Here is a 19,739-nt window from a genome sequence, read left to right as displayed (position 1 = left end):
ATCGAATAGTTGAATTTGGAACTAAAAAGAAAATTAACAGAAAAACGAATAGTTACATTTTTAGTTCAAAAAATTAATTTTTCAGTTCAATTGATGAATTTTTTACTAAATTTATGAATGTTCAACTGGTATACTGGCATTTTTAACAAAAAAATTAATTTTTCAACAATAAGTTTCATTTTGAAACAAAAAGATAAATTTTCTATTAAAAAATACAAGAATTTTCAGTGAAAGAAGACATATACTAAATCAAATAGTCGAATTTGGAACTAAACAAAAGAAAATTAACAGAAAAAAGGAATAGTTACATTTTTAGTTTAAAACATTAATTTCCAGCTTAATTGATGAATTTTCTACTAAACTAACGAATATTTAACTGGAATACTGACTTTTTCAACAACAACAAAATGAATTTTTAAACTGTAAGTTTCATTTTCAAACAAAAAGATGAATTTTTTATTAAGAAATACAATTTTTCTAACAAAAGATAGGAATTTTTAACGAAATACTTGATTCTTCAATTATAGATGACAAATACTTAATAAAATAGTAGGATTTTGAAAAAAAAACAAAATAAACTTTTCAGCAGAAAATGGAAGTTACAGTTTTAGTTTAAAAAAATTAATTTACAGCCTAATTGATGAATTTTATAATAAAAATAATAAATATTTAAATGAAATACTGGTATTTTCAACAAAAAAAATGAATTTTTGAAATAATAAGTTTCATTTTCAAATGAGAAGATTAATTTTTTATAAAAAATAGAATGTTTCGAACAAAAGAAAGGAATTTTTAACGAAATATTTGATTTTTCAATAGAGGAAGGTAAATATTCAATCTAATAGTGCGATATTGAACTAAAAAATAATAATTTTCAACAGAAAATGGAAGTTCCATTTTTAGTTTAAAAAATAAATTTTCAACTCAACTGATGAGTTTTCATCTAAAATGATGAATATTTGACTGGAATAGTCAAAATTTTATACCGAAAGGATCAACTTTCTATTAAAAAATAAAATTTTTTAACAAAAGAGGAATTTTTAAAGAAACAATTGAATTTTCAATTAAAGAAGAAAAATAATAAAATAGTTGAATTTTCAACAAAAATTAATTTTTACTGAAAAATATAAATGGTCAACCAAAACTAAAATAATTAAGTAAAAAAAAATTAATATTTAACCAAAAAAGATGAAGTTTCAACTAAAATTGAATAATTAAATTTCTAGTCAAAAAATTAATAATTATTAATCAGAGATGAATTGTTATCTAAAATTATGGAATATTAAAGTAGAATAATAGTGAATTTTTCAATTAGAAAAATAATATAATTGTTTTTAAATTTAAAAAAAAAACAGTTTTTCAACGAAATAGTTAAATTTTCGTCAAAAAAAATTCTTTTTCATCAAAAGAAATGAATTTCTAATTAAAATAATTGATCTTCAATCACAAAAATTAATTTTTAACAAAAGATTTTAACTTTCAACCAAGTGATTTTATTTCCAGCCTAAAGGAGGAGTTTTGAACTAAAATTGTAATTATATAATGTGAATAGTTGAAACTTTGACCAAATAGAAAAATTTTTAAACCAGGAGTTTAACTTTCATAGAAAAAGATGATTTTCTACAAAAAAATCGATTTTTTAACCAAATACGTGAAAAAAAATGGAATAGTTAATTTTTTATTTGAAAAGATCAGGTTATCAATAAAAAAAACCGAAGGACTTTAAAATAAATTGATCAATCTTTAACTGAGATGGTTGAACTTTATAGAAAAAGTTGAATTTTCAAGTATACTGATTAATTTTCTACAAAAAGTCGAATTGTCAACATAGTGAATCAATTTTAAAACAAATAGTTTAATTTTTACATGAAAAATATCAATTTTTAAACACAAAAAAATTAATCTTTAACAAAAGATTTTAACTTTTAACCAAGTGAATTTATTTCCAGCCTAAAAGAGGAGTTTTCAACTAAAATTATAATTATATAATGTGAATACTTGAAACTTTAACAAACAAAAAAAAAGAATTTTTAAACCAGGAGATTAACTTTCAAAGAAAAAGATGATTTTCTAAAAAAATCAAATTTTTAACAAAATACGTGAATTTACACCGAAATGGTTACATTTTCAATTAAAAAAGAGAAATTTTGAACTAGACAATATTCATTTTCAATCAATAATGTGACAATTCAATTTTCCACTGGAGAAATTAATTTTCAACCTAACTGATGAATTTTGAAAAAAAAAAAGAAAATTTTCCACAAGGTACATAAATTTTCAAACAAATAGTTTAATTTTTCGTTAAGAATCTAGTACTTAATAATCATAAAAAAAAACAATTTTCCATTAAAAAAGAGAAGCTTTGAACTAGAAAATATAAATTTTTTCCAATAATGTGAGAGTTGAATTTTCGGCTGGAGAAATTAATTTTTAACTTAACTGGTGAATTTTAGAAAAATCATAATTTTCCACAAACTGCATAAGTTTCCAAACAATTAGTTTAATTTTTACATACAAAAATAGTTAATTTTTTTACTGGAATAGTTAAATTTTTAGCTAACATTACATTTTCAAAAAAAGATTAATCTTTAAACACACCAAAAATAATAATTTTCACTAAGATCACTTTTCTAAATTGATCAGAATTATTAACCCTCGAACGGTACACTGGTGCGAATTCGCACCGGAAATTTTTTATTTTATTAGCATTTGCGCAGGCACAGCTATAGCGGTTTATCCTCAATATGATTAAATATATTTGTAAAATATGCGCAATATATGCTAGATGTTCAATATGTTAAATATTTAATATTAACATTGAAAAAAATCGCACTAGTGTACTTTTTTTGCATTAATTGTAATTTAATTGCAAATTAAATGTAATAAAAACAAAATAAAATTAAAGAAAAGAATTAAATGTAATTTTAATTGTAAATTAATTAATAAATCAATTAGGTCTACAGTATTGTTTAAGCAAAGAAAATCGATTTTTTAAACAAAATACGTGAATTTACACCGAAATAGTTGAATTTTCAATTAAAAAAGAGAAGCTTTGAACTAGAAAATGTAGATTTTCGACCAATAATGTAAGAGTTGAATTTTCCGTTGGAGAAATTAATTTTCAACTTAACTGATAAATTTGAAGAAAAAAAAACAATTTTCCACAAACTGCATAAGTTTCCAAACAATTAGTTTAATTTTTCCATACAAAAATAGTTAAATTTTCTACTGGAACAGTTAAATTTTTAGCGAAAATTACATTTTCAAAAAGAGATGAATCTTTAAACACAAAAAAATAATTTTTCACTAAGATCACTTTTCTAAATTGACCAGAATTATTAACCCTCAAACGGTACACTGGTGCGAATTCGCACCGAAATTTTTCATTTTGTTGACATTTACGCAGAGGTTTATCCTCATTATATTGAATATACTTGTTAAATATGCGTAACATATGCTAGATGTTCGTTATGTTAAATATTTAACATTAACATTGCAAAAAAAATTCGCACTGATGTACTTTTTTGTATTAATTGTAATTTAATCGTAATTTAATTATGAAATATAATAAAAGAATATCAATTAAAAAAAAGAACTAAATGTAATTTTAATTGCAAATTAATTAATAAATCAAATAATTCTACAGTATTGTTTAAGCAAAAAAATCCATTTTTTAAACAAAATACGTGAATTTACATCGAAATAGTTGAATTTTCCGCTGGAGAAATTAATTTTCAACTTAACTGGTGAATTTAAAAAAAATCATAATTTTCCACAAACTGCATAAGTTTCCAAACAATTAGTTTAATTTTTACATACAAAAATAGTTGAATTTTTTACTGGAATAGTTAAATTTTTAGCTAACATTACATTTTCAAAAAAAGATTAATCTTTAAACACACCAAAAATAATAATTTTCACTAAGATCACTTTTCTAAATTGATCAGAATTATTAACCCTCAAAAGGTACGCTGGTGCGAATTCGCACCGGAAATTTTTTATTTTATTAGCATTTGCGCAGACACAGCTATAGCGGTTTATCCTCAATATGATTAAATATATTTGTAAAATATGCGCAATATATGCTAGATGTTCATCATATGTTCAATATTTTAAATATTTAATATTAACATTGCAAAAAAATCGCACTAGTGTACCTTTTTTGTATTAATTGCAATTTAATTATAAAATATAATAAAAAAAAGAAAGAAATAAGAATGTAAAAAATCAACTAAATGCCAAATGAGTTGTAAATTAATTAATAAATCAATTCTAAAGTATTGTTTGGGCAAAAAACAATAGATTTTTCCAAAATCCTAGAGTGGCCTTACACCATAAACACTTATCACAGTAACATTTTGCTACCTCTCATTGTAAGACAAAACAGGGAAGGATTTCGGGAAAAGGATATTTCTAATAAAAAAACTCTGAAGGTTTTCAACGGTACTGTTATAATACTTATGTAATATTAAAATACAAAATACAAAGGCCAATATTCCTTGGTCAACATGAATGTAAATGAAGAATTAAGTGATTTTTACAGGACGCCGCTGATAAATTAGAGCAGAGCCTTCTAAATCTAGATTCTTGGAAGAAATAACTTAAATGTTTCACATAAAGTTTCTTAAAATACACTTTATATCCTGAAAACTAATCTTTCAATAACTGTTAATATTGATATAAAGTCAGTTCCCACCTGACAGTGATGCTCGAGAGACAGTAAAAAAAAACCTGCAATAATCTGGCAATTAACTATGTAAAATAGAGAAATATGTTGGACTTGCAACCATTTAAAGATTACTGAAATGCTTCATCTGATTGGAATAAGAGCAACATTTTTTTTTAAATTTTGTTATGCTCTTGAGGACGACAAGCTTTTTTTAGATCTTCTTATTGCTCATCTTTGTCTTTCGCTCCATGCTTCAGGATTCGAGTAAATTCGATGTAATCGAACATGGATCCTTTGATTGGAGCCTCGCGGTACATTTCATCCACCTCGTCGTCGGTGAATCTGACAATATCAACATTTTTCTTAATATTTATTGAAATTAATGATTTTTATTATTATATTCATTTTCATAAATAATAATTTATATTTTTTAACCCTAGATGGTCACACTTCAGTAGAATATCGCATATAGGTCACAGTGGGTGAATTAAACCCAAGATCATAAAAACTCAGATTCTGCAGTAATATTGAGTTCTAAAAATTTTAAAAAATATGTAGATATTCTTGGAGGTTTAAAAAAAAAAGGTTTAATAGTTTTTGTCACCAAAATTGTTCAATAAAATATTGTAACATACCAGCTAAGTTGAACGAATTAACAGACTTTAGGAGTAGTTTAAAAAACTGTTGGGGTAATTTTCACCCACGGTGGCCATCTAGAGTTGACCCTCAAAGTGCATTGTGGGTGACTGACACCCCAGGCAATTTTCAAACTCTTATAAACCATACTTAATTTGAAAAAAATGAGCAAGTGTCGCCATCTAGCTTTAGTTGGAGACACTAACTGGAAGTAAAGTCGTTTAGCGTACTGCGGCTGCTGAAAGTGGATGTAAAAAAATCGTGGGGTTTTATACACCCAGTGTGCACTTAGTGAGTGAAAAAGTTATTTTGGAGCAAACTTTATTGATTCTTGTTTACTTTCTAACGTGAGTATACCATATGAAGTGAAATAATGATTTTTTGTCGATTATTTTATACTTTTTTTCTTTGTAAATGGCTTATAACTTACGACAGCGCATCATAAAATTGACTTTTCAACTGTGCAAATAAATTGCCTGAGTTATGAATTTTTAAGTAAAAAAAACAACATTTTTTTACTTCTTTTTTTTCAATAATTTTTTTAACAAACTTAAAATAAATAAATGGCTATAAGATCAGCTCTACCTTATAAAAGATACCTTAAACTATATCTGGTAATTTTATTGTAACAAAATATTCAATGGGTATTAAACAATACATGATTAAATACGCTGGGGTATAGTACACCCACGATGCACATTAAGCAATTTTAAGCTAGAAACATTAAAAATTGAAAAATAAAAAATTATACTGAACACTGTTCAAATTAAAAGTTAAATTATTTTAATTTTAAATAGTTTAAACATCCTTGAAAAGCTTCAAAATTTTATTTCAAAATCTTTTAAAATTAATCGAATTTTTCTTACATTTTTTAGAAAATCCTGCTTATTAATTGTCGAAAAAATTTAAGTTATTTTTAGTTTGGATTATATTACACTCTGTTAACGTAAAAAATTGCTTTTCACGAAAAAAGTAACTTTCAACAAAACAAAAAAAAATAACTTTCAACAAAATTTGTAACATTTTCAAACAAAGTGATGAATTTTCAAATCAAGTTGTAAATCTTTAACTGAAATAGTTAAATTTTATACCAAAAGGATCAATTTTCTCTTAAAAAATACAATTTTTCAACAACAGAGGAATTTTTAACGGAATAATTGAATTTTCAATTAGAGAAGAAAAATACTAAAATAGTTGAAGATTCAACAACAACAAATTAATTTTAACTGAAAAATGTAAATGGTCAACCAAAAATAAAATACCAACTTAAAAACAAATGAATGTTTAATCAAAGAAGATGAATTTTCAAATAAAGAAGAACAATTTCCATACAAAATGTCGAATTTTAAACTAAAATTATGCAATAATCAACTGGAATAATATTTTAATTTTTAGTTCATATAAATAATAGTTTTCAATCAAAAAATAAAGAAATTTTAAAAACAATTAGTTAAATTATCGGCAAAAACATCCTATTAATGCAAAAAAATATTTTTTTAAAATAAAATAACTAACATTTCCACCAAATAAATGAATTTTTAATGAAAATGATTAATCTTCAACACAAAAAAATTAATTTTTACCTAAATTTTAATCGAAATTGTTGAATTCTCAACTAAAATGATTAGCCCTCCACTAAAATAGTTGAATTTTATAACAAAAAAGGTGAATTTTTAAACAAAGTAGATACATTTCCAAACACCCTTTTTAATTTTTAAATAAAAAATATCACAGTTCAACCAAATATTTGAATATTAAATAAAAAAAACATTTTCAATCAAAAATTGAATTCTTAAATTATCTGTTAAAAATGTAATTCTTAAAAAGAATAACCTGCAGATAATAAAATAATTTTCTAGAGAAAAAAAATCGGATTTTTAACAAAATATGCGAATTTTCAATTAAATAGTTAAATTTTCAATTAGAAAAAGAGAAATTTCCATCCGAATTGTTGAATTTTCAACTAAAATAATAAACCTTTAACTGGAATAATTGTATTTTATATACAAAAAAATTCGCAAAATTTCGACAAAATATTTAAATTTTTGTCAAAAAAAATTTCTTTACGTTCAAATAAATGTATTTTTAATTAAAATGATGCACTTTCAACCAAAAAATACTTTTAAAAAAAAGTTTAACTTTCAACCAAGTGATTTTATTTTCAACCTAAACGATGAATTTTCAACTAAAATGATAAACATTTAACTGGAAAATCTCATTTTTAAACGTAAAGAAAAATTTATAAACAAGAAGAATAACTTGCAATGGAAAAAATAATTTTTTATTAAAAAAAAATCGATTTTCAATCGAATCAGCGGATTTTTAATTAAATAGTTAAATTGTCAATTAAAAAAGAGTAATTACCTTTGAAATAATTGTTGAATTTTCAACTGAAATAATAAACCTTCAACTGGAATTTTATAACAAACAGATGAATTTTCCCCAGAAAAGGTGAATTTTTCACAAAACAAAAGAATATCAATTTTCAAAAAAATACTTGAATTATAAATAAAAATTATGTTTTCAACAAAAGAATTTTTTAGAAAAAAATCGATTTTTCAACCGAACACGTAAATAAAAAATAAAACAATTCATTTTTCAGTTGAAGAAATTATTTTTAAAAAAAATGAATGCATTTTTAAATAAAATGATAAATCTTTAACTGAAATGGTTGAATTTTATACAAAAAAATTTAATTTTCAGGCAAAAAGGTTAATTTTTTACAAAAAAAAAAACGAATTTTCAACAAAGTAAATCAATTTTAAAACAAATAGTTTAATTTAAAAATAATAAATATCAATTTTCAAGCAAATAGTTGAATTTTTATTTAAAAAAAAAAAAAGAATTTTTAACAAAAAATAGAATATTTAAATTTTCAGTTAAAAATGTAATACTTGACCAAAAAAAAAGAAGGATTTTTAGCAAAATGGTTAAATATTATACAGGAATAAAGTACAAAAGTAATTTTTAACAAACGAGTAATTCACAAAATGACTAATTCACCTTTTCGTTTTTAAATTAATTTTGCTGTTGCTAAAAATTAATCTTTTCGGTTAAAAATTTATTTTCTTGGATTGAAAATTAGTTGTTTTTTTATTGGAAATGATTTTTTTAAGAGAAAATTAAACTATATCATGTTTGTTTGAGCATCAATCTTCTTAATCTGAAACTTGAACTAATTTTTTGAAAATTTCTGTATTTTGTTTAAACTTTGTCTTTTATGGTAGAGAATTAATCTTCTTAGTTACTTATTCACCTTTTTGGTCAAAAGTTTAACTATTAGGTTCAAAATTCCATGAAAAATTGAAATATTTTCTAGAAAATTCATTAATTTTGTTTAAAATTATTCTCTTTTTTTTGGCAGAAAATTAATTTGTTTCGCTAAAAACTCATTTTTTTGTTGAAAATTCGTCTTTTTTAAATAAAAATTCAACTATTTGCTTGAAAATTGATATTTCTTATTTCAAAATTAAACTATTTGTTTTAAAATTGATTTACTTTGTTAAAAATTCATCTTTTTTCAGTAAACTAAGCTTTATGCTTCAAAATTCAACTTTTTTGTTTAAGATTCAACTATTTTAGTTAAAGATTTATTATTTTATTAAAAAAATCGTCCGTTTTTTAAAATTATCTCTTCAACTAAAAAATTTAATATTTTGTCGAAATTTGACTTTTTTTTGTTAAAAATATATATTTTTTATGTATAAATGACCTATTTCTTTAAAAATTGTAATTTTTTATTTTGTGAAAAATACACATTTTCTGTGTAAAATTAATCTTTTTGTTATAAAATTTAACTATTTCATTGAAAATCGCTTTTTTTTGTTGTATAAAATTATTTTTTTTATTTCAACTTATTCTTCTACTTTATAAATTTTATTTACGTTTAAAAATGAGATTTTTCCAGTTGAATATTTATCATTTTAGTTAAAAATTCATCGTTTAGGTTGAAAATAAAATTTATTTTAGGACAGGGAGTTTCAGTAAAGAAATATAATTTCCACTGGAACAGAGTATTTTTGAAATGGAGCGGAATTTCAATTTTTTCAACTAAAAATTTAAATATTCTGTTGAAAAACCAGTATTTTTTTAAGAATTACATTTTTAACAGAAAATTTAAAAATTCTATTTTTGATTGAAAATGTTTTTTTATTATTTAATATTAAAATATTTGGTTGAACAGTGATATTTTTTATTTTAAAATTAAAAAAGGTGTTTGAAAATGTATCTACTTTGTATAAAAATTCACCTTTTTTGTAGAAAATTAATCTTTTATGGTTGAAAATTCATCTATTTTGCTCAGTCTGTTTTTTTAATTAAAAAAATAATTTTTTGGTTAAAAATTCCATTATAAATTAAAATATATGGTTAAGATTCATGTTTTTGATTGAAAATTAATTTTGTAGCTAAAAATTTAAATATTCCATCTTTCGTCGAAATTTTTCTTTTTATTAAAATTTAATCTTTTTGGTTAAAAGTTTAACTATTAGGTTCAAAATTCCAATAAGAATAAAAATATTTTGTTGAAAATTTTATTATTTGATTGAAAATGATTTTTTTATTGGAAATTAATTGTTTTACTACAAATTTAAGCAAATCTTTTGGTCGAATTTTATTTTAAATTTAATCTTTTTGATATAAAATTAAATTTCTGCTTGAAAATTTAACTATAAGGTCGAGATTCTGTTGAAAATTGAAACATTTGGTTGAAAATGTTTGTATCTTATAAAAAAATTATTATTTTTTAGCAGAAAATTAACCTTTGGTTGAAATTTCATTTCTGTGGCTGGAAATTGGTTGTTTTTTTAAATTGAAAATTGATTTTTATACTATAAATTTATCTATTCCATTTTTGGACAAAATTTTTTTTCGTCATTTTTTGAAAAATTCATTTAATTGTTTGAAAATGTAACTAATGTCGTTTACAATTTATTCGTTTATATATTTTTGTTTTCCCTGATTTAAAATTAAACTGTTTGGAAATCTATCATTTTTAGATGAAAATTCGAATTTTTTTGGTAGAAAATTATCCTTTTTGATTGAAAATTAAATTAAAAATTAAAATATTTGGCTGAAAATTCGTGTATTTTGTTAATAATTTCTCTTATTTGGTTAACAAATTATTTTAAACTAAACATCTATTTTTGGTTGAAAATTCATTTATTTTGTTGCAAATTTTTTTTTCTTTTCTGCTAAATTTTTGGTGTGTAATTTTTTTAAAAGAAATGTTATTCTTTTGGTAGAAAATTCATTTATTTTGTCCAAAACGTAACTATTTCGTTGAAAATTTATTTGACTAAAAACTTATTTTTTTAAATTAAAATCAAACAATTATACTCTTTGTTCAAAATTTGTCTTTTTTTATGTAGAAAGTAAACATTTTTGGTTGAAAATTCAACTATTATTCAATTAAAAATTTTAATTTTTGGTTCAAAATGTATGTATTTTATTAAAAATTATTCTTTTTTTCTAGAAAATTCATCTTTTTAGCTTAAATTTCGTTTCTGTGGTTGCCAATGAGTTTTTTCTATTAAAAACTTATTTTTAAACTAAATTTGTATTTTTTTAATACAAAATTAGTCTTTTTGGATAAAAATTCCATTAAAAATTGAAACATTTGGCTAAAAATGCATGTATTTTATTAAAAATTTATTTTATTTGATAAAAAACTTAATTCTCCAAATCAAAATTAAACTATTTTATTTTTTGTTGAAAATTCATATATTGTCTTGAAAATTGTCTTTTTTTTGTTTAATTTTGTTGGACTATATTTTTTTTATAGATGTTTTTGATTATTTTGGTAGAAAATTGATATGTTTTCTTGTAAATATAACTATTTCGTTGAAAATTAATTTGGTTAGAAACTTATTTTTTGTTCAAAAATTGACCTTTTTTAAGTTTAAAATTGATCTATTTTGTGATAAATTTGTCTTTTTTGGTATAAAATTCATTTTCTGAGTTCAAAATTACACTTTATGGTTCAAATTAATTTTTTTTTATTAAAGATGATTTATTTTGGATAAAAGTTGATTTCTTTTGCTAGAAAATTGATCGTTTTCAGCCTAAAATTTAATTATTTTTGAGTAAAATACGTATTTTTGGATTGCTAATTCAACCTTTTTTCTAAGAAAAAACTCGTCTTTATGACTTAAGACTCAAAATTTTGGATATTACTTTTCTTTATCGATTGAAAAATCTATCATGGTTACAAATTCAACTCTTATTGAAAATTCGTATTTTTTGTTTAATAATTTCTTTTATTGAAAGTTTAATTATTTGGTGAAAATGTCAGCTATTACATTTTTTGTTCAAAATTGTTTTTTAAAATCAAAAATTCATAAATTTGGTTGAAAATTTAAGTTTTGTCAAAAATTCCCTCTTTCTTAGTTGAAAATTATTTAACTGAAAATGTAATAATAAATTGTTTATTTATGCTTTCGGACTGAATTGGTCCTGTCTTAGACATGACAATTTATAAATTAACTGACATAAACTCCATTATAATGTATATTAAAAAAAATTGTTTTTTGTAAATTTTGCATAAATTTTAATTTTATTTTCAATTCTATAAAAAGCTGGACCAAATTTAAATAAAAAACTATTAACTTTTAAAGTGCATACATGGTAAAAATCACTGTAAAGTGCATCGTGGGTGTTATATACCCCAGCGTATTTAATCATGTATTGTTTAACCCCTATTGAATATTTTGTTACAATAAAATTATTCGATATAATTTAACGTATTTTTTATTAGGTAGAGTTGCTTTTATAACCATTTATTTATTTTAAGTTTGTTAAACAAATTATTGAAAAAAGTGAAAAAATGAGTTTTTTATTTAAAAATTCATAACTCACGCAATTTTAATTATTTTAACCTGAAAATTTATGACTATACTTTTGAAATAGTGCACTTTTGTAAAAAAATATTGCAACATGGGTGCTTTCAAAAAAGATATTTCTTTGCACAGTTGAAAAGTCAATTTTGCGATAAAATGATCAATCAGATTTGTTTCTTTGAAATCGATTGATTATTATAAAAATTAAGGGACTTTGTGACGCAGCCGTAAGTTATAAGCCATCTACAAGAAAAAAAAAAGTATGAAATAAAAAAATATATATCACTTTATATGATATACTTACGTTAGAAAGTAAACAAAAATAAAAAAAATTGCTTTAAAATTACTTTTTCACTCACTAAGTGCACACTGGGTGTTAAATAAACCAGGATTTTTTTTAAAGTATGCTTAAGTATGGTTTCTAAGAGTTTGTAAATTTCTTGGGGTGTCAAACACCCACGAAGCACTTTAAGGGTTAAATCGATTAAAGAATTATTTTTTGCATCTCATTATTGAACCAAACCGTCTTTTCATGTAGAAAAAATGGTACATTCGATCTAGGTTTTTTTTATCGGCATTAATAAGTAGTCTCACAGTAATTGGTGCACTTTTTTACCCCATTAGAAAACTAAATTTGCATAGATCTGAGTAGATTAAATTGTTCTGTTATGAATAAATGAGAAGAAGAAAAGGAGGAAAAAGAAGAAGAGGAAGAAAGAAAGAAAGAAAGAAAGAAAGAAAGAAAGAAAGAAAATTACCGATCGCCCATTGTTGTGAGAAGTTCCCGAAGACGTTCTTCGTTTATGTGGCCATTGTTTTCTTCGTCGAAACAGCCAAAAGCATTTTTGATCACGTCTTCAGGATCAGTTCCCTGAAGCCGCTCGCCGAAGAGCGTCAAGAACATCGTAAAATTGATCGAACCTTGACCCTCGTTTATCATCTGCTCTAGGTACTCGTCAGTCGGATTTTTTCCTGCATGGATAGGATTAAAGTGTAATCACAGGGTCTCCACTCAAATCCTGTTAGTTGAATTTTCAACTAGAAAAGAGCCATTTTCAACCAAACAGTTGAATTTTCAACTAAAAAAATATCACTTTTCAACAAACAATAGAATAGTTTAATTTTCATTTTAAAAAAATTAATTTTCAACCAAGTAATTGAATTTTAAACAAAAAAGACGACTTTTCAACTAAAAAATATCAGTTTTCAATAAACAATGGAATATTTTCATTTCTATCTTTAAAAAAGTAAATAAAATGGAACATTTTCATTTTTATAAAAAAAATTGAAGAGATAAATTAAAAAAAAAGAGTTCCGTTTCCAATCAAATAATTGAATTTTAAACAAAAAAGATGAATTTTCAACTAAAAAATATCAGTTTTCCATAAACAATGGAATAATTTCATTTTTATCTTTAAAAAAATTAACAAAGTGATAAATTAAAAAAAAAGAGTTTAATTTTCAACCAAATAATTAGAGTTTAAAAGAAAAAGATGAATTTTCTAATGAAAAATATCATTTTTCAACAAACAATGGAATAGTTTCATCTTTATCTTAAAAAAAATAAACAAAGTGATAAATTTTTAAAAAGAGCTTAATTTTAAACCAAATAATTTAATTTTAAACGAAAAAGGTGAATTTTCAAATAAATAAGAGAAATTTTGAAAAAAAAAGAATAGTTAAATTTTTATCTTCAAAAATTTAAGCAAAATGATAAATTTAAAAAAAGAGTTTAATTAACAACCAAATAATTGAATTTTAAACGAAAAAGATTAATTGTCAACCTAAAAAATATAAGTTTTCCATAAAAAATTGAATAGTTTCATTTTTATCTTTTAAAAAAAAAGAGTTTAATTTTCAACCAAATAATTAGAGTTTAAAAGAAAAAGATGAATTTTCTAATGAAAAATATCATTTTTCAACAAACAATGGAATAGTTTCATCTTTATCTTTAAAAAAATAAACAAATTGAAATTTTTTTTAAAAGAAGAGCTTAATTTTTAACCAAATAATTGAATTTTAAACAAAAAAGGTGAATTTTCAAATAAATAAGAGAAATTTTGGAAAAAAAAGAATAGTTAAATTTTTATTTTCAAAAATTTAAACAAAATGATAAATTAAAAAAGAGTTTAATTAAGATTCAAAACATTGAATTTTAAACGAAAAAGATTAATTTTCAACTAAAACATATAAGTTTTCAACAAACGATGGAATAGTTTTATTTTTATCTAAATAAATTAAAAAAGGGATAAATTAAAAAAAAATAGTTTAATTTTCAACCAAATAATTGAGTTTTCAACCACAGTTGGAGATTCAACTAAAAAATATCAGTTTTCAACAAACAGTGGTATAGTGTAATTTTTATATAAAAAAATGAAAGAGTGATAAATGAAAAAAAAATCAACCAAATAATACAATTTTAAACAAAGAAGACGAATTTTCAACTAAAAAATACCAGTTTCCAACAATGAAATATTTTAGTTTCTGTTCTAACAAAAAAAATGAAACAAAGTAATAAATTAAAAAAAAAGAGTTTAATTTTCAACCAAATAATTGAATTTTGAACGAAAAGGATGAATTTTCAACTAAAATTATAAATCTTTAACTTGAATATTGGAATTTTTAAAGATGAATATTCAATTAAAATTATGAATATTTGTATGGAGCATTAAAATTTTTAAACAAAACAATTAATTTTTAAATGATAAATTAATATTGTTACGGAAAACCCTTGACCCAGATTTTTTTTATTTATTAATCCCAAACTATTTAGAATATAAATAATCTGGGTGAAGTCGATGAAATAAGGTTTTTCTAATCAATATTAATTTGTTGTTTTCCAGACCTTAAATTAAGAATTTCTACATCCCGAAGTTCTTTTTATAAACAAGAAAATATTATTTTCCACTACAAAAGACGATTTTTAAACAAAATACATGATTTTTAAACGGAATAATTTAATTTTAAAAGAAAAAATAACCATTTTAACCAACAAGTTGAATTTTTTAAACAAATGAGAAAAAACTTCAACCAAAAAGTTGAATTTTGAACTAAAAAATATCAGTTTTCAACTGGAGTCAGTTAAATTATAGAACCGAAAAACGAATATTCACTTAAAATTATGAATGTTTGACTGGAATACTAAAATTTCCAACCAAAAAGATGAATTTTTAAACAAGAAGAATTATTTTTCACCTAAAAAAAAAGATTTTTCAACAAAATACGCGAATTTTAAATGAAATAATTAATTTTAAAATAAAAAATAAACATTTTCAACCTAAAAGTTGAATTTTTTAAATAAAAAAAAAATTCCAACCAAACAGTTGAATCTTGAACTAAAAAATACCAATTTTCATCAAAAACAAAAATGGAATAAGTTTAATTCTTAGCTAAAAAGAAATTCATCTAAAGTAAAAAAATTTCATATAAAATAATGAATTTTAAACGAAAAAGATGAATTTTTAACAAAAAAGTTACACTTTCAACCAAGTAGTTTTATTATTAAATAAAAAAAAAGAATTTTTAAACAAAAATTATTTTTCACCTAAAAACACGATTTTTCAACAAAATATGTGAATTTTAAACGAAATAGTTGAATTTAAATATATAAAAAAAAAAAATTTTCATACTAACAAGTTGACTGATTTTATCTAAAAAAGAAAATTTTTCAACCAAACAGTTAAGTTTTGGACTAAAATATACCAATTTTCAAAAAAAAAAAAAATGGAATAAGTTTAATTTTCAGCTAAAAAAAATCAACCAAAGTTATAAATTGCCATATAAAATAATGAATCTTCAACTGGAATAAATTAATTTTAAACAAAAAAGATGAATTTTTGACAAAAGAGTTCAACTTTCAACCAAGTTGTTCTATCATGAAACCAAAAAATTAATATTCAATTAAAATGATGAATATTTGACTGAAATACTAAAACAAATTCAACCAAAAAGATGAACTTTTAACAAAAATTATTTTTCACCTATAGGACGATTTTTCAACAAATTAATGAATTTTAAACGAAATAGTAAAATTTTCAAATAAAACAGACAAATTTTCAACCAAGAAGATGAATTTTTTACACTAAACAATAACTAATTTCAATCAAAAAGTTGAATTTTGAACTAAAAAATATCAGTTTTCAACAAAAAATGGAATAAGTTTAATTTTTAGCTAAAAAAATGGAACCAAAGTGATAAATTGTCATTTATAATAATGAATCTTTAACTGGAATAAATTAATTTTAAACAAAAAAGATCAACTTGTAACAAATGAGTTCAACTTTCAACAAAGTAGTTTTATTATAAAACCAAAAAATGAATATTCAATTAAAATTATGAATATTTAACTGGAATATTAAAATTTCCAACCAAAAGGATGAATTTTTAAACAAGAAGAATTATTTTTCACCTAAAAAGAAGATTTTTCAACAAAATACATGAATTTTAAACGAAATAGTTTAATTTTCAAATAAAAAAGATGAATTTTCAATTAAGAAGATGACTTTTTTAAAGTAAAAAATATAAAATTTTCATCCAAAAATGAAACATGTAACAAAAAGACATGTAAAAAAATTAATTTGTAACCAAACTAAATTACTCTCAAATAAAATGATGGATCTTCAACTAGAAGATAATTCAATTTTGAAACAATAATATAAATTTTCAGCTAAAATGATAAATCTTTAACTGGAATACACATTTCAGTTTTCAACCAAAAATCTTATTTTTAACCAACAAGATTAATTTCCACCAAAAAAGACAAATTTTTATAAAAATAAATCAATTATCAACCAAAAAAAGATAAATTGAAAACCAGGAAATGAGCAGTTTAAAAAAAGCAATGTTCAACTAAAAAAATGAATTTTTAACTAAAATTTTAACTTAAAATGGATCTTTAAATGGAATAGTTAAAATTTTAATTAAAAAGATTATTTCTCCACTAAAATTATGAAATATTTAATTCGAATAGTAACATTTTCAGTTAAAATAAATATACAAAAAAATAGTTACATTTTTCAACAAAGTGAATGCATCTTTTAGTAAATTGATCAATTTTGAACCAGAATAGTTAAACTTTAAAGCAAAAAGATGAATTTCTAATCCAAATGATGAATCTATAACTGGAATAATTATATTTCAAACAAACAGATTAATTTTCAATTTAAAAATTGATTTTTACCATAAGAAGACGAGTTTTTAGGCTAAAGAAGTTGATTTTTCAACTGAAAATTAAATTTTCAGCCAAAAAAAAAACGAAATTTCGCCAAATAACTCATTTTTCGATAAAAAAAAATTAATATTCAATTAAAATTATAGATCTTCAACGACAAAAAATTCATTTTTAACAAGTGACTTTAGTTTTCTAACAAGAGAATGGCCGTTTTAATCACAGAAAAAAAATCCATTTAAGAAATCTTGAATTTTAAACTTTCAAAATTGAAGTTTAAAAGTTTTTAAATTCAAAAATGCTGTATTCAATTGCTCAATAATTTACACGTAAAAAATAGAAGATACTCTTTTAAATTGAAATTTTTGTAATAAAAATGTTCAATGCTCTAAATTTAAGAATCAATGGACTTTCAGTTTTCCAGAATTATATTATTTTAAACAATTTTAAGTTAAAAACTTTAAAATTTTTGATTTTTTTCAACTTAAAAGTTCTTAAATTAGAAGTAAAATTATTTTCAATTAAAAATTTTATTTCAAAATTTTGAGAAATCCAGAAGTTGGTTTCAATTGATTCAACTTTCAAATTATTTTTCATATTTTTTTTAGAATTTCTAAATATCTTTTGAAATAAATAGAATTTTCTCTATCATTTAAAAAAAAAAATCCTGCAAATTAAAAAGAAAATTGTTAAGATCTTCCAGATTCTTTTTTAACAATTTTCGAAATTTTTAAGAATCATTTTAAATAGTTTTTTAAAATAATATTCCAAAATGAAAAACTATTTGCAATTTTTCTATGAATCTTACGAAAATGTTTTTATTTTTTTAAGCCTTTCAGAAATCTCAAAAAGTTTCTAATGTTTTCGTTTAAAATTTGCAAAAATTCTATTCAAAATATGCAAGAATTTACTTTAAAAAAATTTGAAATTGAATAGTTTAAAAATAGTAAAAATAATAATAAAATAAGAATCTAAAATATAACTGAATAATTTCATAATTAAAATAGATAACAATTCAAGTAATTATTTTGAAAACTTTTGAAATTGAACTTGAACAGATTATTTGATAAATATTTTTAAAATTCTCGGTCAAAAAATTAATTTTCATTTTAAAAAAATATATAAATTCTGAACGAAAAATGTAGTAATTGCTTTTTTAACCAAAAAGATTACATTTTTTAAATATAAAAACAGTTGAATTCAACTAAAAAAACAAATTTTTCTTCCGTCGAGAAAAAATTTGCAAAACACTATTGACTTTTCAAGGAAAAATATTAAAAAAAAATGAAATATCATTGTTATTAAATTTTGAATTGCAATTTAAATCAGATTTTAAATAAAAGTATGAAATTATCCTACCTAGGGATGCCAGCATATCATGAAGATCTTCCTTGTCGATGAAGCCATCGTGATTTTGATCAATCATGTTAAAAGCTTCTTTGAACTCGGCAATTTGAGCCTGATCGAACATTGCGAATACATTAGAGGTCGCTCTTTGTGCACGCTTCTTGGTGGTCGCACGACGACCAGCGGTTTTGCGGGACGACATTTTCAACTAAAAAATGTTTTTCAATCAACCATTTTTTATTATTCTTGAAGAATTTCGAGGAATTTGTCAATATTTAACTCAGGCTTCAACTCGAATGGTTGAATTTTAAACTAAAAAAATTAATTTTCAACTAAAATGATCAATCTTTACTTGGAACAATCGAATTTTCAAAAAATAAAAAGAAAATGCTATCGAAAAATACGATTTTCAACATAAAAATTAATTTTTCACAGTTGAATTTTCAGTAGAAAAAAAATTAATTTTTTACCAAAAAGATGGATTTTTATTCAAATAAATCTTTACCTGGAAAAATCGAATTTTCAAAAAATAAAAAAGAAAATGCTATCAAAAAATATGATTTTCAACATAAAAATTAATTTTTGACAGTTGAAATTTCAAGTTAAAAACACAAATTTTAAACCAAAGATGGAAGTTGAATTTTCAGTAGAAAAAAAATTAATTTTTTACCAAAAAGATGGATTTTTATTCAAATAAATCTTTACCAGAAAAAATCGAATTTTCAAAAAATAAAATACTATCAAAAAATACGATTTTCAAGATAAAAATTAATTTTTGACAGTTGAAATTTCAAGTTAAAAACACCGATTTTAAACCAAAAATAGAAGTTGAATTATCAGTAGAAAAAAAATTAATTTTTTACCAAAAAGATGGATTTTTATTCAAATAAATCTTTACCTGGAAAAATCGAATTTTCAAAAAATAAAAAAGAAAATGCTATCAAAAAATACGATTTTCAAGATAAAAATTAATTTTTGACATTTGAAATTTCAAGTTAAAAACACCGATTTTAAACCAAAAATAGAAGTTGAATTATCAGTAGAAAAAAAATTAATTTTTTACCAAAAAGATGGATTTTTATTC

The 19,739-nt window shown here is 21.9% G+C and overlaps 1 protein-coding gene across 1 annotated transcript in view; it reads right to left on the bottom strand.

Moving 5' to 3' along the window:
- Positions 1 to 4,432: 4,432 nt before the first annotated feature.
- LOC117177105 (myosin regulatory light chain sqh) overlaps positions 4,433 to 19,739 on the bottom strand; it is a 25,577-nt gene continuing 10,270 nt past the window's right edge. The window contains exons 2-4 of the mRNA XM_033367595.1: positions 18,668 to 18,863; positions 12,900 to 13,113; positions 4,433 to 5,011 (exon numbers count right to left, since the gene is read on the bottom strand). Of these exons, the coding sequence (XP_033223486.1) occupies positions 4,891 to 5,011; positions 12,900 to 13,113; positions 18,668 to 18,857 (525 nt within the window). The 5' untranslated portion in view covers positions 18,858 to 18,863 and the 3' untranslated portion in view covers positions 4,433 to 4,890. The remainder of the gene's footprint in view (positions 5,012 to 12,899; positions 13,114 to 18,667; positions 18,864 to 19,739) is intronic.

This window comes from Belonocnema kinseyi, chromosome 7 (genome assembly GCF_010883055.1).
Source record: "Belonocnema kinseyi isolate 2016_QV_RU_SX_M_011 chromosome 7, B_treatae_v1, whole genome shotgun sequence".
NCBI classification, from domain to species: domain Eukaryota; kingdom Metazoa; phylum Arthropoda; class Insecta; order Hymenoptera; family Cynipidae; genus Belonocnema; species Belonocnema kinseyi.
Note: the sequence above shows the minus strand (reverse complement) of the source record. Positions and strands in the feature narration are given on the sequence as shown.